Below are 22,274 nucleotides of genomic sequence, written 5' to 3'. Positions count from 1 at the left end.
CAACAACCAACTTCCCTTCCTTGACGTCCTAATCTACAAAAAACCTGATGGCTCCCTAGGACACACTATCTACCGGAAAAAAACACACACCAACCGCTACTTACATGCACAATCACACCACCACCCTGCACAAATAAACTCCGTAGCCAAGACTCTCATCTCCAGAACCAAACGCCTGGCTGACAAAGACCACTTGACAACTGAGTTACAGAATCTCTCAAATGTGTTAATTGCCAATGGATACCAGCAAAACAGGGTTACGAAGCTAATCCAAAAAGAAACACCCCCCAAAAACCAAGACACAGAAGAAAACAATGGCATGGCCCTCCTTCCTTATATCAAGGGCACTACAGATAAAATTAGCAAAATCCTCCATAAACACAATATCAAAACAGCCTTTTGCACCAACCAAAAAATAGCCAATATCCTCAGAAACCCCAAGGATAAAATCCAGTTGGAAAACCAAGGGGTCTATGAAATACCCTGCAAAGTCTGCCCAGCCACGTACATTGGACAAACAAACAGACGAATAAATGCACGTATCGCAGAACACAAGAATGCCGTCAAAAAAGAAGAAAAAACTTCCTCTCTTTTCCAACACATGAAAGAAACAGGACACGAAATTAATTTTGCAGATTCCAAATTGCTCTTTAACATGGAACATCACCACAAGAGAATAATCATGGAAGCCATCGAGATAGAGAAACACCCTCACAACATGAACAAGCGTGACGACACATCCCGCTTGCCAGACATCTGGAAATTAGCCCTCCCCACAAAAACTGACACCAGATCCAGAGGCACACAGAACGCCATCACCAATCAACCACACCAGACCCAAACCCAGACCCTCTCCACAGATAAATTACAGACACCATCCAGTAGCCAAACCATGGTGGCACCTCCGGATGCTGCACCCCCCTGCAATCCCTACACAGATCTGGCTGACACAGGCCACAAAACCACAGCTCGCCCCTATACACGAAGCCAAGCCAGAGCACAACTAAGTGCAGTACAGCCATCTTCTCAGAAAAACTCTTCACAAAGTTCAAGAGGTCAAGACACAAAGACTTTAGCAACTAATCCACACCTAATGACCCACCTAAGTGGTACTCAGGATATCACTCAAGAAATCACTCAAGATATCCCTCAAGTAATTAAGGAACAAAAGAAGAAAAGGCACACTAGCCTGGGAACTTCCTCTCTGCCCAGAACATTGGAGGCTATACACCACACCCCCTCAACAGTATTTATAGGAACTCAAACACTGAGATCCTGCTCTGTTCCAGTAACAAGAAGCCGAAAGCACCAGCCTGAAGATGACGAGTGAGACCTCGTCGAAACGTCGCCTAGACACCCCAACTTTTACACGGGAAGACACCCGAGGACACCAAAACCTGCATTCCTGTACCCGTGAAAATCTACGAAAGCATATATATATATATATATATATATATATATATATATATATATATATACTGGACATACACAAATTAGAAACATAAACCAAAATACTATTCACTTTCAATATATATTACTGTACATGAGGGCTTTTTTTCAGCCAGAACTTGCCAGAACTTAATTCCAGCACTTCTCAGGTGGGTGCCATTGCCATTGCCGTTCCAAGAGAACGAGAAAGGTGTTCATGGTGAGTTCTGGCACCTCTTTTTCTAGAAAAATAACACTGCTGTACATAACAGTCAATGCCCATCGCATAATCCAATGGAAGGATAATGGTTAATATCATGAGCTATGTGCCCTGAAATCATGGGTTCAGATTTCCGTTTTACTCATGAAGTCACTTTAAGGAGGCCATTATTTCTTCAGCCTCTGGAAAACAGTAAGAAGGAATTAATAATACTGGTCTACCTTACAAAGGCTGAAGGAAGGTTTCATGAAACAATATATGTGGAAAAACTTTAATCCCTAAGGAACATTACTGTATAAGTACTGCTTACTATAATTTTATGCATAGTACCATTAGTAGTACTAATAGCATAATGGTTTCCAGTTGGGAGTGGGGAAGTATATTATGGCATGTGGTGCTAATGACAGTTGTAAGAAATTTCCTTAAGGAAAATACAGCTCTTCACTATCACATTTTGTTTGAATAAATGTTTCAAGTTAGAAGCCACTGTGAAGCATGAAACTGTCAATTAATATGTTTGAGCAATTTCGCCACTTGCAAAGAGGTATATTGGGAGTGCCTATTATCAAAAGAATGCATGTAACTTATCTTTTAAACAAACCTCCCATATTTTCATAAAATTCCTGCAGCCAGAGAAATGTCCAATAAACAAGCATGTGATATGTCCACAACACTTTGTAAGCAGAAGATACTACAGGAATTTGTAATGTTTCTGCTTGCTAATGATTATTCCACAAAATGCTTTCTCCCTGTTAATGTATTTATCTACCCCCTATTTCAGAATACACACTTTACATTTTGCAATATGAAACATGCCAAGGGGTATATTTTTGAATTTCATGATTCTCCAACTTGATTCTCTTCAGAAACATTCTTCTTTCGCAATCAACATCCATTATGTATTAACAGCCCAGTTTTATTGCTTACGCTGATTGTAAAATACTGTGCAGTGAACAGCTCAGTATAAATGGTGTCTGAAAGCATTTTATTTTTTAATGTGTCGTCTTAAAGATTTGCTCTGATTCATTCTTCCATACATGAAGATAAGCAGAACTAGAAAGAGGAGGTTTCGCCTGTATATAACCTTCCACAATACACGCTGCAGCTTCTTCTAAACAAATCGGAACTCTTGAAGCACTTTCCATGAAATGGCAAGTGATTTATTTCATATTTCCAATATATATTTTCTTTAAAGTGCCTCTGAGATTTGTGGGGAGGGGGGCATATTTTCTCTCATGACTCATCCACCATGAATTTCTCATTTACGAAACTATGTTAGAAGTAAAAAGTGATATTCAATGAAGGAATATGAAGGCTGACAAGATCATATCCACTGCTGTATTCACAATACTAGAGAACTGGCCCTAGTAAGTGCTAAACTGCATGGGAGAATGTGACAGATTTCTCTGCTGCTTCCATTTACAGAGGACCGTGCACTCTCCCAAAACAGATAGGCGCTGATAGATTAAGCACATTGTTGCTATATATTTCGCCGTAAAATACAGAGAGAGAGCAGCAAGAGTAATGGAAGCGTCTCAAACATGGCAGTACTGCAGCAAAAACAGTTAAGAGGAAAGCATTGCCAGAGTAGGCTGTTCCTCTTGTAGCATCCCTCTTTAGAAGAACATTTCTACAAAATGGGGTGATTTGTATACACGCTGCCATCATTCCGTTGCAGAGGTTATAGGATTTTCAGAGCTAGCATGCACAATCATGTAATTGCAGTATTACCGAAGCATTTATTCTGATTGACATCGTGGCTGGCTCACAAACCCCCTCAAAAATGCCTTTTCCTTCAAGCTACATCTCTCCTGAGCGCGAGGAAAGAAGCGCATGTTGCATTTAAACCTCAGCAAACTCACATGCCACGGGTGAACCTGGGGCCTTGCAATAGTGCTAAATGACGACCCAGGATGGGAGATTGGAGTATACTTTATAATATCGACTGCGCTGTAAGGATAAATATCGGCAGTAGTAGATACTTCATGTCAGATCTATTAAAATAGATGAGGCCTACTGGAAGCAAATGATCTGTCAGTCATAACAGTGTTCCTGTGTGAACCAGAATCTACTGCACAGGAGTAGAGCAAGTCCCCAGGTACCACTTTGTAATATTACCTCCATAGCACTGACAACCACCCACAGTCTTTTTTTAACATGTGGAGAAGGTTCACAGCAGATTCCTTTTCCAGTACTAAATGATTGAGATAATTAACCTAGACAGATGTGCATGTTTTTTTTTAAAAAAAACCAAATCTAATGTAAAATATGCTACAAATATTACTTGCCAATATTTACATGCTTTAGACTTGATTCTTGTGAGAGGTTCTATGAGCGCAACATAAACCACATTGGATCATGTAGTGTTTGGTAGGAATGATCTTTGCCTAAGGCCCGGAAGAGGGGCTGCCAGTCAGAACTGGCAATACTGTGCTGGGTGGGGTAGAAGAATGTACTATGCTATATATAGGAGTTAGAGCTGCACATGAGCACAGTGCTCTAATTCCTTATGGCCCATTAATTCATGGGACATACGTAGGACAACATCTTGGCTGATTGTGCCCATGATTAGACATAGAATCAGAGTTGGAAGGGACTCTGAGGAACACCCAGACCAACCCCCTGCAATCCAGGCTAAGGTGAGCGAAGGTCTCATTGAAATCAATGGGACAAGTTAGTCACAACTTAAAACTTCCATTTTATCACATGGTAGCTAAATTCAGCTAGCTCAGTCTGAATCCACCCCACTGAAAATATCATTAAAACAAACAACGTAACAGTCACCCCAATCTCAACAGAGTCAGTGGGAATAGATAATTCTGCTGCAATTCCACCAGAAGATCAAAGTGATAAACTCTAGTCATTTGAAAAGATGTATGAAAAGATTATGAAGCCAATCCGCATCTGGTGAGCAGAAAATAAAATGTTATCAATTATAGCACATATCGACTACATCCATGATTTTATTAAGAGATGAAAATGGGTGCCCAAAGGTGAGTTTAGAAAGAGGCTATATATGCACAGGAGCAAATTTCAGCCATGAAAAATGTGCATACAATCTATAGAAATGTTTGGAGCAGGCAGAGGAGGTCGGTTCCTAGCTAGTCTGTTTTCAAGCTTTGAAACGCAGTGGGTGGTATGCTGTACCATAACATTACCCTAATTAGAAGCATTTTAATGGTAGGGCCTAGTAAAGTGAATAAAATGTTTACCTGCAGGACAAATTTTCCTGTCTCTTGTAAAACTTTTAACATAGCTTAGCAACACTTTACATAAAGCCACCCAAAAGATGCAGAAGAAAGAAGAAATTTCAAAAGAGAACTAGCATTGCAGTTTTGCAAACCTACATAAATATATATGCATGCTTTTCATACATCTATTTTCTAAATATAGTGCGCTTATTATATGCCATTGTTCTCCTGAAGAAAGGGACCGTGAATGGTGCTCAGCCTTCCATTTGGTCAAGGCTGTCCAAGTTAAGGCTGTTTCATTCTATTCTAGCAGGGACAGGTGAGATTATAAGCTTTAGACTTCTGTCAGTATGAACAAGAGACTCTCCACAATAGCTAGAGAAAATCAAGAAAGCAGGATTTAGGCTGTGTGCTCTGAACATGATCTACTATTGAAAAGGAACTCCCTCCCCTATTTGAACAAGAAGGTCAGGAAGAATAAAGTATGCCCAAAAGCTGCCTAACTGCAGTCTTAGTTACTGAGCCCTCTTAGGCGGCAGATTCCCTATACTGTAAAGTGACATGATGATGCTCCACAATAAATAATTAAAAACTTAAATCAGAGTGCACATCCAGATTAATTTGTGAATGGCTGATCAATGCATCCAGTAAAAGACACTTTGAACAGTGAAACCATGCTGAACAAAACATTAAGCCCTCGGACCCTTATGACACAAGTAAAAGAACATCCCAAAAGATTCATTTTATTCATTACAGAGCAGATGGCTTGCACCTAGTGTCAATGAAACCTGCAGCTGCAGTCATATGTAACATTGATCACAGGTCTTTGCCAAGATCAAAGACACAACTATTGCAAAACTGAGTACAGAGAAATCTATCCTAATAGCTCCCCTAGCAGCACATCTAAGTACCATTATTAAAGGGGACGCCTCCAAGAAGAGAAACATAGGTAGCTGAAATCCCAACTTTTAAAATTGCATATAGGAAAAATACTTTTGCTCACTGAGACCTTCTGGAAAGCACAGAACTGACAATATCAGACACTGCGACGATAAAAGAAATTGTTGCTTCCCCACCTCCTCATCTAACGATGTACAAGAATTTAACACTTCCCCTCTTCAACAAGACAAGATTTACAAAGGAATTAAAGTTTTCTGGGAGATGTGCAGACAACTTTCAATACAGGGTACATTTACTGTATTGCTTCAGGGAAATTGGGGAGGTGGCGGAACACTCTATGAAATACTGAAATGAATGAGGATGGCATGTGCTAGCAGAAATAAAAATGGAATTTACTGGAAATGAAAATGGAACTGACATAAACCTAGCAGAATACGCAAGGAAGACTTCCTCGAAGTGCCAAGTCAACTCTTGGTTTAATATTTAATGAAAGAAAGCTGCTGACCAGCCCAGGATTCCCCTGCTTTCTAGTTGTACATCACTGAACATCATTCAGCTGCTTTATAAACTCTAGCTTAGTTTCCAAGTCAGGATAAGAGGAGATTCCCCCTTTCATGTTCTTAAGACACGAATTCTTTCCTCGCAGCAAGTTGTAGTTTGTATCCTATGGTCTCTGCGAGCTCTCGGCGTTGCAGTGCTAGGCTACTAAACATACACAAACACTTCTGAGCTCCAGCATGTTTCTCTGCTAGGAGACATGCAGTCAGTTGCGGCTAATAAACCCGAGGAAGCTCTCCCATCGGAACTCAGCGCCGCACAAACATTTCGAACCGCTCCAAGATCTTCCGGAGCCTTCTCAGCCCCCACCATGCGTTCGTTGCCTGGCGCGCTGGGCTGGCAAGATCCAGAGATCTGGGAATCTCTGCGGGGGGGGGGAGTATTCGGTAAAGGAGCCAAGAGCTGCGCCGAGAGAGAAAGGCATTGTGTTTCTCCTCTCTCGGAATCGAAGCGAAAGGGGGCTTTTCTATGGGAATGGCTAAAAATAGTTGCGCAGAGACTTCAGAATCCCAGATCGTGCGGCAATGGCTCGTACATTCTGGCATTAAGTTTGCCTCCAACTTCCCACGCTCCGCAAGCCTCGCTGCAGATGGCACACAGGTTCATTTTGGGGTGGGGGCGGTGGGGGACGCCAGCGGGGGGTGGCGATCCTCGCCGTTAGCCGGAGCTATTTGCGCGTAAACAGAGCGAAGGCACGACGAGCAAAGACAGGCGTGCGGAGCAGCCTGAGACAATGGAATCCTCCTTTGCAACAGCTTGTGTGTTTGCGCGCGTGTGTGTGGTGTGTGTGAATGAAGTGGTCTGGCTTCCCGAAGCAGCGAAATGCACCCACGGAGAATGAGAAAGACAAACACACACACACACACACACACACACACAAAACATTCACAGTCCGTCCTGCCGGAGAGAAAGAAGATGCGAGGCACCAGCAGAGACTTACCAAAATACATTATGTTTCTCATTAACCATGCAGCCAGGATCCGCGCGCTGTGCGTTCAGCATTAGCTCCCGCGCCGAGGTGCTGCGATGCAAAGCGGAGCGAGCCGCTTTCATGCTACTACTACATAGTGTGGAAATTTCCCAGCCTCGGAGAGAGAGAGAGACCGAGAGCGAGAGAGCGAGCAGCGTGAGCCTCCTTGGGATCAGGGCTTTGAAGGCAGTCTTCTTCTCCCTGATACAATCCCTCACTGATTTAGCATTGACTCTCGCTGCATGCTGCACTGCCCATTCTTACTGTAATCTGACTCCTCCTTGTGATGTCCTTGCCGTGCCTGTGACATCAAGGCGAGGAGTACTACACAAAACACATTTCTTCCCTCTTCTCCCCTTTGCGTGGGTTTTCTTGCCAAGACCCCGGGTTGAAAGTAACGCTGCCTCTCGCTAAATCTTATATAATAAGGCAGGCGCGCGCGCACACACAGACACACTCACGCTGGCATCAAAGGGAACCACTGACACAGTGTGTTGCAGAAGGGTGGGGTGAGGGCGTGCGAGACAAAGCTGGTATTGTTTTAACATATCTCACTACCGCTAAGGGAATGGTAAGCTCTTAAGTGCCCTGTGTTGGCAGAAGCAGCTCGGTGCCAACGGAGGTGGTGATGAGTGTTGAGTTCTGATGGCAAAGAAAAAGGTGTTGGGGGCTCAAACCTGCCTGGAAGGTCTTACTCACCTGCAACCACAAGCCCACATGAATGGGAACTAACTGTGAATGGGGTAAAAAAGGGACGCGGGTGGCACTGTGGTCTAAACCAATGAGCTGCTTGGGTTTGTGATCAAAAGATCAGTGGTTCGAATCCCCATGATGGGGTGAGCTCCCGTTGCTCTGTCCCAGCTCCTGCCAACCTAGCAGTTCGAAAGCACACCAGTGCAAGTAGATAAATAGGTACTGCTGTGGCGGGAAGGTAAATGGCGTTTCTGTGTGATCTGGTTTCCAGCACGGTGTTCCATTGCGCCAGAAGCGGTTTAGTTCTGCTGGCCACATGACCCGAAAAGCTGTCTGTGGACAAATGCTGGCTCCCTCGGCCTGAAAATGACATGAGCGCCGCAACCCCATAGTCGCCTTTGGCTGGACCTAACCATCCAGGAGTCCTTTACCTTTACTTTAATAGTGAGTGGGAGCAGAAAGGCACTCTGCATATGTTCAGGGTCTGTTGAACATGGCTAAAAGGATAGGAAATTAAGGGCCCAGGTGATAATGTGAGATGGGTGTGACTTGCAACAAAATGTTGCAGTGGGACGTGTTCCTGTTCATGGTCAGCCAGCTAGCTCCTCTTCCAGAATCCTCACTCCATCATACTCCCCACCCACTCAGAGAGCAACCTGTGCCCACTGAGCATGCTCAGTCTTTGCTAGCTGTTTGGGACCCCAGGTTCCCAGTTCCTCCAAGCCTGTTGCTGCCTCATTTCTTGTGCTGAGATGGTATTGTTCTAGCTACATAACAACTCTCACTCTGAGAATGAGTCTAGTATTTGTATATAGGATATGTGCCGCCCCAAAGATGCAATCTTGGCAATTCCTTGGCTCATGCTAAACCCAGATTATGCAAATTAAAAGTTCTATCAAAGTTATTTTAAGCAAAGTATTGCATTTCTCCGCCAATCCCAGCTCCAAATGAAATAAACAGTGCTGGCAGTGCATACCATCAAAGTCTTGTGTGAATCACCTCTCTGTCATCACAGTGCCACACACAGATGACGACATAAGCATCGTATTGCCTAATTATCATAGATTTGTATTGGCAAATCTAATTCCCTTTTAATAAAGAGAAGGGAATAGAGTGATATAATGAGGACCCAGCCCTTTCATTGCTTTGCTCAGGATGCAAGCAACAAGAATATGCTAATAGAAGAAGATGGAAGAAGAAGATCTGGTCTTCTTGTCTATAAGAAAAAATGGATGTCTTAGGCCAGTTCACACATGACCTGAGACACTATTGCAACTGACATCTTGGAATGGGGGTAGGCAGCAGTCTCTGGAGACAGAGATCAAAGACACAGATACTAAAATGCACTTGTACTTCTAAGAGGAGGTGCCCCAGGTCAGATGTGATGCAAATTGACAAGGCAGCATGTGGAAGGCTGCACTGCCCATGTCTACAGGATGTTGTTTTTCATTATGATCAATTGTTAATTCCTTGGGTAGCAATATCAGTTTCAGATATGCTGAAGAAAATAAGAGCCCTAAAATTAAAAGTCAAAGCACATGGAAGTACTTATCTTTAAAAAACGGAATCTAATGGGACGAATGCTTTATTCCTTCAGAAAGAGGATTGGCAGATATAATACACAACTAAGCACAACAACTTAGTCCTAAAGGCGCCAATAAAATAAGCCCTGTTTCATTCCAGCAGTGAAGGAACCACAAACATCTAAAGAGAAGAGAAATCATGGGTGTTGCAGAATCAGCAAGGAAAAGGCCTGCAGTTTATCCCTTTCCTGGTTTGATTGGAGGACTGCAGGGAAGGAAGAGTAGGCGAAGGTATCACACCCATCACTATATCCAGCAGATAAAGTATGCAGATCCATTAATTTTAAATTCAGATGAGGCAGTGGTACTGTCTAAGCATGAAGCAGGTGAGTTTCCACAGAAGGCAGACCTTTCCTTTTGTCTCAAGTACTGCAGACAAAATATCAGCAAGTTTATGGACACCTAAGGCTGGAAGGGGTTTAAGCAGAAAGTTGTTCCTTCAGTCCCTCAACATCACATGCAGGTGCATTCCCTAAATTATTTTTTTGAAGAGAACCCAGAAATAAAGAGCCTTCTAGGTGCAGGTCAAAGCCCCTACTTGCACTGCTTTACACAGAAGCAAACCCCACCCACAAGGTGTCCACAGCCCTGTGTAGGAGGAACCCATCCCTTTGTTCTAGATCAGTACCTCCCAACCTCCGCCCACCACAGACCACTTGGAGATTGCTGAGGGTCTTGATGGACCACTTAATTTTTATCCTTCTTGCAACAGTTGTAATGCACTGTTCTAGATGCTGTACAGTTTTTCATTGTGTTTTTACAGGCATGCCACAAACTACCTGAATGAAGCTCATGGACTACCAGACCGTAGTCTGGGAACCCCCGTTCTAGAATCTAGAATCATTGCCATGATCCATCCCTCACTCAAGGAATCACCAGCTGATTATGATCTCATGCAACACAAACAGCTAAGATCTTGCAAATCTTCAGGACCCAACAAATTAATAGTCCCACAGGCCCTATCCTAGGATTAAGAAGTTTTGAACTCTGTGAACTAGTGAGTAGACATATGCAGCATTGCAGGGCAAACACTGTATTCACTAATTATTGGAAGTCGAGATCAGCCTCACTATGTCTTTTGAACCTTGGTATACACTGCCTTTGTTTTTCCAGTATTTATTTTCCAGTTATGAGGACAAGAAACATGCATTTTTACATTGTGTTTTGGTCCTGGGAACAAAACTATTTTCTAAGTCCTGTTTATTGCTGGGAATGAACATCTTCACCACCATAATAAAGCACAAAAATAAAATTACCAAGACCCACTGCAGCTGCAGAATCTAACCAAAGTCAGAAATATATTCAAAATTAACCATTTAGCGTTGCTGTTTGCACTTCTGTAACGGAACATATGAAAAAGCAAGTCAGCAGCCCATCTTTCTGGCAAAAATTCACAAAACAAATTGAATGCAACTCTGAGCCAGATTCTGTATTTGTTTACTTCTTTGCATCTTCACAGCAATTTACAAAAAAAGCTTCAAATTTTCAATTTAACTTGAGCCAAGTTTCACCCCCTCCACCCAAATGAGTTGCATAAATGTAAACAAAAGAGAATTTGTCCATATAGCAGTCAGTCAGTGATGCATTTCAAACATGCAGCACTTTAAGAAGCAGCTTCCAAGTTCACATTCTTATAATTCATGTAGGGAAGAAGCCAAAAAAACAGTCTCTATACCGAGACATGTGTCTGGGAAAGCTCTTGGAAGATTGCCTTCCATTCAGAAATCTCAGATGGGGTTGAAACCACACGCATGCAGTTGGCTGCTGTAGGTTTTTTTAATGGACAGGTCCATTAACATTTCATTTATATTCCGCCTTTTCTCCAAAGACCTCAATAGTTCTGCACTCCCTACAACACAGCATGCCTCTGAGGTAGGTTAGAGAATGACTGACCCAAAGTTACCTAGTGAGCTCCGTGGCTTACTAGGGATTTGGACCTGGGCACACCCCACCTATTCTGATGCTCTAATATTATGGCACACTGATTCTTAATAAACATTAAAGAGCATGGGTTGGGCAAAGGATTCTGTGAAGGGAAAAGAGATCCAGGGATTAAAGGATGTGTGAGATGGGCAAGAAAACTGTAGTCTTCCACAGCCTTCCACAGCCACAGAAGGTACTGTATTCCTCAATAACTGGCTCAGTGGTATCTCAGCTATACATTACTCAATGCTTGTGATATCACTGGCTGCATCCACAAAACAATACATACAGTATCTTTTTATATTTTATATATATATATATATATATATATATATATATATATATATATATATATATATGCAGGTTTTGGTGTCCTCGGGTGTCTTCCCGTGTAAAAGTTGGGGTGTCTAGGCGACGTTTCGACGAGGTCTCACTCGTCATCTTCAGGCTGGTGCTTTCGGCTTCTTGTTACTGGAACAGAGCAGGATCTCAGTGTTTGAGTTCCTATAAATACTGTTGAGGGGGTGTGGTGTATAGCCTCCAATGTTCTGGGCAGAGAGGAAGTTCCCAGGCTAGTGTGCCTTTTCTTCTTTTGTTCCTTAATTACTTGAGGGATATCTTGAGTGATTTCTTGAGTGATATCCTGAGTACCACTTAGGTGGGTCATTAGGTGTGGATTAGTTGCTAAAGTCTTTGTGTCTTGACCTCTTGAACTTTGTGAAGAGTTTTTCTGAGAAGATGGCTGTACTGCACTTAGTTGTGCTCTGGCTTGGCTTCGTGTATAGGGGCGCCTAGACACCCCAACTTTTACACGGGAAGACACCCGAGGACACCAAAACCTGCATTCCTGTACCCGTGAAAATCTACGAAAGCATATATATATATATATATATATATATATATATATATATATATATATATAATTTGTAAACCACTTTGAGGTTTTTTACCATCAAGCAGTGCATAAATTTTATGAATAAAATGATTTATCCGACTACACTATATAATAAAATTGTAAGGTGCTATCATGCTGTTTTCATTGGCTGTTTTCTAAGAAGTAATTCCCACAGAGTTCAGAGAGATTTACCCTCCTTTAAATGGGTACAGAATTTGAATTTTCTAATGATTCCTAGCATGGAAGTTGTATTTTGCACAGCTGTCCTGCACTGGTTCAACATGAGCTATCCACTACAACCCCAAGGTCTCATTCCTGGTCGGACACTACCTGTTGAGTGCCCAGTTCAGCGTATATGTGAAATTAAGGAAGATTTTGCCCTGACATGCATCATTTTACACTTGTTCACAATGAATTCACTTTGCCATGTTACCACCCATTCACTCAACACGGAGATGTCTTTTTAGGACTCTTCACATTTTGTTTTAATGACCCTGAACAAATTATTATTGGCAGTTCACAATATAAAAAATACAGGATAAAAGCACAAATTTAGTATCGTCAACAAACTTGGCCACCTCACTGCTCACCTCTAACACTAGATGGTTCATGAACAAGTTAAAAAGCACAAGTCCCACTACTAATCCTTGGAGAACACAGGACTCTCCATTAGGAGAACTGTCCATTTATTCCTACACTCTGCTTCCTGTTACTTAACCAATTCCTGATTCACAAGAGGATTTCTCTTATTCTGTGACAGCTAACTTTATTCAGGAGTCTTTTGTGAGATACCTTGCAACACAATCACCTCTGCTGACACACTCAAAAAACTCTAGTTACAGGTAGGTAGCCGTGTTGGTCTGCCGTAATTGAAACAAAATAAAATAATTTGTTTAAAAAATCCTTCCAGCAGCACCTTAGAGACCAACTAAGTTAGTTACAGTATTGGTATGAGCTTTCATGTGCATGCACACTTCTTCAGTCTCTAAGGTGCTACTGGAAGGATTTTTTTTAAAAAAAAATTATTTTGTTTCAAAAAAAAACTCAAAAAGCTTAGTGAGACAGGATAGGATTCCCTTGCAGAAGCCATGGTAGCTGTGCTTCAGCAAGGCTTGTCCTTCTAAATGCTTTGTTATTTTATCTTTAACAATACTTTCCAGCACTTTTACGTGGATGGATGTTAAGCTGTTTATGTGCTAGTTTTTTGAGAAAATCTGGAATGTGTATGCATATAGTACATATATAATCTTATAAATATAATAATGCATGCAATAATGCATGAACTGTTTGCATTTTTAGCAGAACTGGGGTGGGCGGGAGTGAGTTATTTCTCACTAAGGGGTGAAGTGAGAATTGGGGGGAGGGGGAATCCATCCCAAATAAAGGGTTGTGTGGATACAAGTGATGGCATGCCTGAAGAGTTATAAAGAAAGGAGAGCATTCCATTTTTTATATATAATTGCTCACTTTTTTTGGCTTGCAAAAAGTACTACACTTCAAAGGCTCAAAGCAAAGGGCTTCCTATGAATCTTCTTAATGAATTCAAATCCTGTCTTATTTTCTAAACTTCATCCCAACTGATGGCTCACACATTGCCCCATGCTAAGAATAAAAACGTCACTTGCAGGCATGCCTTCCACAAACACAAATTAATATTTAATAAAATTAATGTGCCTGCTCCTCAACTATTGAGGTTTCCTGGAAGCCTCTCTTTTGCTTTTGCAAACTTGCAGGAGGCAACCAATAATAGATCTATCCTTGGATTCTTACTGGTTGCCTATGATGAATTTCAATTTGAGAAGCTGATGAGAAGGTTTTCTGTGAATATGTGCAACAGTGCATCCAGGGACCGTTTTGTTGGCAGAAATGTAATAATGTGCAACAAAAGACACAGGATGACAAAACGTTATCAGTTTAGATGCCTTGTACGGTAGGTGAAAAGTTCTTGCACACTTGAGAGGTTTCCAATTCCCCCCCCCCAAAAAAATCATCTTTTACTCCTAGACAGCTATTGGAAACCTAAATGTACTGTACTGTAATATAAAATAAAAAGAGATTGGCAAAAAAGATTATATTTAATCTTTATGTTTGCTTCTCCCAATCCATTGCTAAAACATTTCGGAAAGTTAAACTAAAATTAACTTTTGCAAATTTTAGTGAAAGAAAATCCATTCACAACAACGTGAGAAGCCAAAAGCAATTGAAAATGTTTCCAAGTGTGCAGAATCTTCAGCTTCAAGTCAAACACAGTAAGTGCCCTGGCAAGATATGTATATTATCTTTGTATCCATCTAGAACTGTTTCAGGAAGAAACTGCAGAAAAAAAATATTTCCAAGGCTCTCCTGAGACTGACAGCCAATAACAACATTTATGCACTTGTGGTCCACTTCCTTTGCATGATGGCACCACCCAAGAATTCACATGTAGCATCATTTGTTTGAAAGTGCTTCTAACATTTTTAAAAAGCAACAACCCTATCTTGCATTCATCACTCACTCTCTCACACACACACAAACCCATTTTTGCAGGTGCAACTTTTGTGTATATTAACAAAATAATCTAATAAATTGGTTAAGATACTTGCATATGTAATCACATCTAATGAAATGTGTCATTCTTTTATCCATTTATATTTAACTATTCACTATATAGCTCCCCGCCCCCCCCCCAAATGGGGTGTTAGGGGAAGGTTAGTACAGTGGTACCTCAGGTTAAGAACTTAATTCTTTCCAGAGGTCCGTTCTTAACCTGAAACTGTTCTTAACCTGTGGTACCACTTTAGCTAATGGGGCCTCCCGCTGCCACTGCGCAATTTCTGTTCTTACCCTGAAGCAAAGTTCTTAACCCGAGGTACTATTTCTGGGTTAGTGGAGTCTGTAACCTGAAGCATCTGTAATTTGAAGCGTCTGTAACCCGAGGTACCACTGTACCTCTGCTGAGAGACTTGTTGTGCTGCTTCTGGGGTAGTTTGTCCACCTTGATCCCCATCCTGCACTGTTCTCACCTGTGGCTCCTAGAAGCTGTCAGCATGTGACAGCATCCACACCCCAGGAAACAGCTTTGACTGGAAGGCTAAACCAGGTGAGGGAACCGATAGGGCTCAAACCCTCGGTGAGTTAGGGACTTCCTCTGCATGTGAAGATAGGCCCTGACAGGTTGAGCAGATGAGACCCATAGTGGGTCCAATGGTCAAGAAGGCAGTTTTTGAACATGCTGTAGAGGGAAGATGGGGCTCATCAAACTGGGAAGTTAGCCCATCTAGGAAAAGAAAAACTCTAATCCTAAACATCAGATGCCTTGCAGCTATACTCATTCATGAGAAAGGCTTCAGGAGTAAAACCCAAAGAAAAATCCATACCTTGCAGGACGTTTTTGAGAGGAATAAACCCCACACAAATCCAGAGTGGGGTCCCTAAGACAGCTGGATGGCACCTTGTATGCCTCCTTCCAGCAATTCCTGAAGCCAAGCTTGTGCCAAACACATTGCTCTGCTTTCCTTTGGACCACATCAGCAAGGCCGAGGGTCTTGTCGTCTGGGCAGCCCACCAGGACCTCCACACACTCCCCAAGAGGTCACCCCGGTACTACTAACACAGAAAAATAAAATGCAGAAGGCAGCAGTTCCAAGTTACTGGTCTCTATTCCACAGCAGGTGCTGTTATTTGGCTACACCTCTGGAGGTGCACTCTATTGTCGATGCGGAGTTTGATGACCCCTGATATAGCCCCTCCACAAAAGTCTCTGCCCACAGGCTTACAATTTAAAAAACACAGTGCAAAAAGAAAAAGAGAAAGGGAGAAGGAAAATGCAAAATTGGGTGCCAATTGTTAAAGTTAAACCATAATCCTCTGTTCAAGAGCAAGATTTCTAGAAGTTGTTCAATTTTGCCAATCCCCAAAGATTAATCCAACTTTGGGGGTACATTTCCACTCCAACGGCATACTTCAGCCCAGTGGCATTTTATAATGGCAATATAGCAACTTGGTTCTGTGCCTAAAAGAAGCACATGCTAATTCCACTTCCCAAATTGCATTTCTTTTCTAGAATCATAGAATACGGGGATCAAACTTGCAACCTTGGCAATATGAGCACCATGCTCTAACCGACTAAGCTATTAAGGCTGAGGCTGCTGAGTTTTTGTGTCCTTTTAAAAAAATTATTTTTTATTAAAGATTTTCTTGATTTACTAGTCACAAGAGCAGTTCGCTCAATTTTCCTGTCCTCACTAGACAAAACTACCAAATGTGGTGGCTGTTGTGTGTATGCTGTTTTTTTTACCCTTGAATCAGAGGTGTCAGTTCTGGAAATCTGCAATATTTGTCACCATGAATACTATTTAACTGCAGCAGTACCCAAAGGAACTCTGTATTGCCGCCTGTGAATACGACTGGAGGGACTTAATTAATCTTCCTGTCACTTCCATGATGCTTTTCATTAGTTTAGCTGCTATCTGATCAACTGGCCCTTTCTCTATTGGAAATGGCTTTCCAGAACCTGTTTCTGCAGCATTTTCAAGAGGTAAACAAAGACTCACCTTTGACGGGAAGAGTCTTTGCAAGTCTTAGCCGTGCAGACTTTATCAGTTCAATTATAGTTCTTGCAGCAGTTATATCTGCAACAATGCAGGGTTTTCAACAGATTTGAGAACTATGAAAATAACTAATATTGAAAGATGTGGAGAATTCTTTTTTAAAGTCAAACTAATATCATTTCCCCCATCTTAATTTCAGATTAAATATTTTGCCACATAAAGTATCTTCCCCTTAAAAACACTACCAAAATTCTCCTTTTCACTAATTATGCCTACTATATCTTCCACTCCAAATTCAGTCAATATTCATGGGAAATAATATTCTTTAGGAATGGGTATTGATCAAAAATGTGTATCAGATGGTGATTTTACTTAATGTGCTGGTAACACTGGTAATTTGCTAATACGGCTGTCTCATGGTTCAATGTGAATCCAAATGTATTTCTACCTGTTTCACACAAGCATGCAGCAATCTGTCAACACTGCTCATGCAGAATATGACCTTCATCACTGCCTGTAGCATCTAAGGGCTCCACAATCATTAATGGATGTTTAGTTTCCCAATGCTCCTGTAAGGTAGAGAAGCATTATCTCTGTGGTGCAGATGACTGACTGATGCACAAAGCAGATTAAAAACAGTGGCAGGCAACACCATCGTTTAACTCTCTCAAGCCCTTCAAAACAACTCCACACAGAGGAATGCTGTAATGCAGCACAATAAACCCCAGGGATGGAGAATTCTCACATGTGAAGTGTCACTTGCCTTTGAATACTCTCGCATCACACGCGGTGCAGACCCAATGGCAGAACCAATCGGATGCTCCTAGCACTGCACCTGCACATTCCTGCCCTGGCTGCTACCCTACCTCACCCCAACACCATCCCAGTAAGCAACAGTGATACCACTGTAGGATGCAGCGTTCCCCGCTTCCCACTGCCCACTCTTCCAGGCTACAGTCCTGGGAATAATTTGCTCGGAATAAGTCCCAGGAAGCTTCCAATAAAATACACACAGGATTTTGCTTTTTATTTTCTCACCCTTCAATCATGGGTAAAAAAACCCCAACAACTTCCAGGTGTTAACCTTGGACAGAAAAAGGTCATTTCCAAACAGAATATCATATTATAACCAGCATGCTTGCCTTGAAAAGAAATAAAGGCAAGGAACCAAATTCTGCTAAAAAATTCGTTTACTCTAGACGAGAGTGAGACTTTAAAAAATATTATTTTGTAAACACCTAGGATTAACTGGTTTTCAAGAAATATATGTAAAAGGTTGTGGGTTATTTGTCTTGTATTATGCCACTAGCTATCAAAACTATTCCCAATTCACTTCTAAAGAATTAACTTGCAAAGGAGAGCTTTTTCTGTGCTCCCACCTTTTCATCTGACTGACAGAGCCTTTTGGCCTCTAATTTTGACAGTTAATTTGCATAGCCAAATACTGGTCTATGTCTGGGCACCACTGTCTACTTATATTCTTTCCTGCAATTCTCTTTTGATGTTCCATGACTCCAAATTTAATTATGACTCCTGAAAATACTCGGCCACTATTTTTGTCTATTCAGTAACTCTATCCTCTTTGCCTTGAACAGATTAAAAAGTAGGACTTAAACATGGTCTACCTAACCCCCACTCCCGGCGATAAATTAGCATCACAATTTATCATTTAAATACTATGCTTCTCGACTGCATGATGAGCAACATTTTTAATCACTAGATTGAGAAGCCTGGTTTTTCAGAATGTACCAGAAGCTCATTCTCTTTCCCCTCTCCTTCTTTCTTTCTTTCTTTCTTTCTTTCTTTCTTTCTTTCTTTCTTTCTTTCTTTCTTTCTTTCTTTCTTTCTCTCTCTCTCTCTCTCTCTCTCTCTCTCTCTCTCTCTCTCTCTCTCTCTCTCTCTCTCTCTCTCTTTCTCTTTCTCTCTCACTGTCTGCCAAGGATGGTTGGTTGCTGTTTCTTTAATAGGAGTTAATTAAGAAGAAATAGATGGGAATCTGTGTGTGCATTCTTGAAAGAGACACACTTCAGAACACGAGGAAAGGGACCTGAAAGTGACCAGGTAAAGAGCAGAGAGTAGACACCCAGGGTGCATATCAGATTTGGATGAATCCTAAGTCAAAGCAGGGTGCCCCAGAAAGCTTGTCATGGGTGAAGCAGGATCTCTATGAGGCAGCATTTGTTGAAGCAGGGATTCCTGAAGCACTTTTTGGTGCCTCACATATCCAGGTTTCAAACAAATGCTACAGGCAAGTTTCTGCTAAAAGCAAAATTAAATGTCTTTAAGGTTACCATAAGGAAGAAATGCACTATTGCTTGCAAGAAGCAGCAGTAATTTCTGCAGTTATTGATTGTGACTGTTCTACTACTTCTTATTACTCACTGTCTCCCTGTGTTGTCTTCACTGACACATCAGTATGATCAGAAGGAATTGTTTTACCCAGGTTGGATCTAGACACATCAAAGAAGCGTTTCAGTTAAACGCATTGTAAACTTTATATGAGAAATCGGGTTAGCAAAAACAGAACTCTTCAGCGCCATCTGGTGTCACAGTGTTACAATGCATTTACAACACATATAATGCACTTTTTCTTTGCCAATGCAGCTGAGTCCCCAGAATGTGAATTTCTTTTAGTTCCTCTCTGCCCCCCATAAGCTTTTATAGGTGCCTATTTTTGTTTTGTTTCTTTACCAAGGAATATTGCTCTCATGTTTGCAATTCGCCAACAAAACACATGGGGGAGATTAAGTCCCTTCTTTTTTACCTGTCCCAAATCTGTAAAGGTTGACCTTGCAAGAAAACCACTTCTAACATTTGACACAATTTATTCCCTCAGAAATGGTGACTTTGCCTGCAGATTTCATCTAGGTCTATCCCAAAATAAACATAAGTTATATATGTTTCCTTAGAAAACGTTTAATGATACCCAGGACAGCAAAACCTGGACCTATTCACCTGTATTTTTGCAGGTCTTATTCATTCTGGAAGGGGTACTATGCCAACAAATTTTATCCACTTATGTAATACAATAAAAAATGTTATAGCCATTTCCCCTCAATAATTTTCCATTAATGGAGTGGGGATAATGCAGACACACAAGGACCCCTGAGACAAAATAGCCAGGCTGTTCTTCAAACACCAATTCAGGGGCTGAACTGAATCTTCTCTTTGGTGCACACATCAAGTATGCATGTGCAAGTGTGCATGAAGAAGCACCAGTTTCACAGTTTGGAAGAGACAGAGGCATAGAGAGAGAGAGAGTGCTGAGTTGCTGAACATACATTGTGTGTGCAGGCCCTCTTTGGAGGGATATTACATTCGTTGTGAACCGCCCTGAGTTCTATGGGTATAGGGTGTTATACAAATTTAATAAATTGTTGTTGTTGTATGTGGTAATGGATCTCCTCCCTTACATGAGTGCCTCTTATGCCTCCACTTTTACTATACTTATGCAATTGTTTTAAAAAAATGCATTTACATTATGTTACAAAATATTACAAAATTACCATTTAGGTCTAGTGCTCTTGCAGCCAAAGGGGGGATAGGTAGCACTGGCCCTAAACCTATCACCACTTGGGGAACTGGAGAGAATGCAACAGACAGACAGATGATAGCTTGATAGAGGTCTTAGTGATGTTGCTACAAAAAAAATTCAAAGGAATAGATGGGGAGAGACCAGGAGCTCACCAAGACAGTAGGTAAGTTACTCTATTTGATTTTTTTGTCACCGAAGTACGCTACAGGATCCTGCCCTTGCTGGAGACCCACAGAGATAAAATAGATTGCTCGCCTCTTCTTCCCTTTGGCAAATGATTGTACTGTTGAAATGGTGACGAGATCGCACTGGCCTATTTATTCTGAATGTTTGTAGGTGATGCCAATAAAGGTTTGATGATGATGATGATGATGGGGAAATCTGTCAATTTTTCAGTTTCTCATTTTTCCAATCTTAAGTTTAGTTCATCCATTTCTGCATACACTTGTGAATGGACAGGCTGCAGTTATATGGAAGGCTGTAATATAATACATATGGTTTTCCATTGTTGGTTGATATTATTATATGTTTTAAATGATGCAACTTGGTCTTTAGAATACATATACACTTATACTTGCTATTAAGTCAATATGTCAAGAAAGGCTTCCACATAGCTTCCTCTCTGAAGAAAATATGGCCTTAAGTATGTTTTTTTAAATGTTTTTCATGTTAATCTGTATGGCTATTGCTTGCCAAGACCCAAAATGGAATGACTGTGTATGCAATATTTACTGTATTTCATTATAAAGCAGTACTGGCAAACATACTCAAGGGACGATACCTCCACACATGGAATGATGCTTCTGCTCTCTCCGTGCCATTAAAATTTATACTGCAGTGAGGTAGAGAGCAACAGGGAGAATAAGCAGGAGACAACTTGTAATAGAATATTTGCATCAACAGCACATGTAACTAACACACACACACACACACACACACACACACTGTACTACAACTCCCCGGAAATCATTCCTGTGTAACAGCTGAGACATGTGGCAAGATATAAAGAGCCCGCGCTGGATCAAACCAAGGGTCCATCTATCTAGTATCCTGTTTCCCACAATGGCCAACTAGATGCTTCTGGAAAGCCCACAATCAGTGATATTGCTGCAGGAATGCTGTGGCTGTATCCGTAAACATCCCTAGTCTGATATTACATCCTTCACGAGACTGTCGCCTTTGGCGGGTGAGGCAGAGTTGTTAAGCTGCATTGCATGGATAAGATTTTGAATAACTGAACTGGCCTAATTGCATCAGTCATCTTTTACTCTCCCCCATGCTGTCTTTCCTGAGAGGTAACAGAGAATTTTGTAAATGTAGTACAGACATTGGGGTAATTGGGGGGGGGGGCAGAGTGAAGAAGAAAGCAACTGAAGTAGAGAAGAGGTTTGCCCACTTCTTCACTGTGAAACAAGGAAAGGGAATACAACTGAGTTTCCAGTGGCCGCACCTACATATATGATAATAATAATAATAATAATAATAATAATAATAATAATAATAATAATTTATTTATACCCCATCCACTCTGGGCAGCTCCCAATCGAATATTAAGAACACAATACAGTGGTACCTCAGGTTAAGAACTTAATTCGTTCCGGAGGTCCGTTCTTAACCTGAAACTGTTCTTAACCTGAGGTACCACTTTAGCTAATGGGGCCTCCGCGGCTGCCGCGCCGCTGAGGCGTGATTTCTGTTCTCATCCTGAAGCAAAGTTCTTAACCTGAGGTACTATTTCTGGGTTAGCGGAGTCTGTAACCTGAAGCGTCTGTAACCTGAGGTACCACTGTAAAGCATTAAACATAAAAAACTTCCCTAAACAGCAGGGCCTCCGTAAAGCCTTTTA

The 22,274-nt window shown here is 41.4% G+C and overlaps 1 protein-coding gene and 1 long non-coding RNA gene across 12 annotated transcripts in view; one reads left to right on the top strand and one right to left on the bottom strand.

Moving 5' to 3' along the window:
- Positions 1-22,274, bottom strand: part of ZNF385D (zinc finger protein 385D) — a 549,735-nt gene that overhangs the window by 175,847 nt on the left and 351,614 nt on the right. The window contains exon 1 of one of the 11 annotated variants that reach the window (XM_081883281.1): positions 7,532-7,690. The exons of the other annotated variants lie outside the window; for them this stretch is intronic. Coding sequence (XP_081739407.1) covers positions 7,532-7,577 — 46 coding nt within the window. The 5' untranslated portion in view covers positions 7,578-7,690. Of the gene's footprint in view, positions 1-7,531; positions 7,691-22,274 lie in introns of those variants that run through there. 11 annotated transcript variants of the gene reach the window in all.
- On the top strand, positions 10,492-20,793 carry LOC309353885. Its single transcript, XR_014162114.1, has 4 exons — positions 10,492-10,540; positions 14,519-14,610; positions 18,834-18,954; positions 20,627-20,793. It is a non-coding gene; the product is annotated as an uncharacterized lncRNA (long non-coding RNA).

This window comes from Podarcis melisellensis (assembly GCF_964234715.1).
Source record: "Podarcis melisellensis genome assembly, chromosome: 12".
NCBI classification, from domain to species: domain Eukaryota; kingdom Metazoa; phylum Chordata; class Lepidosauria; order Squamata; family Lacertidae; genus Podarcis; species Podarcis melisellensis.
This window is presented reverse-complemented; position numbering and strand designations above follow the sequence as displayed.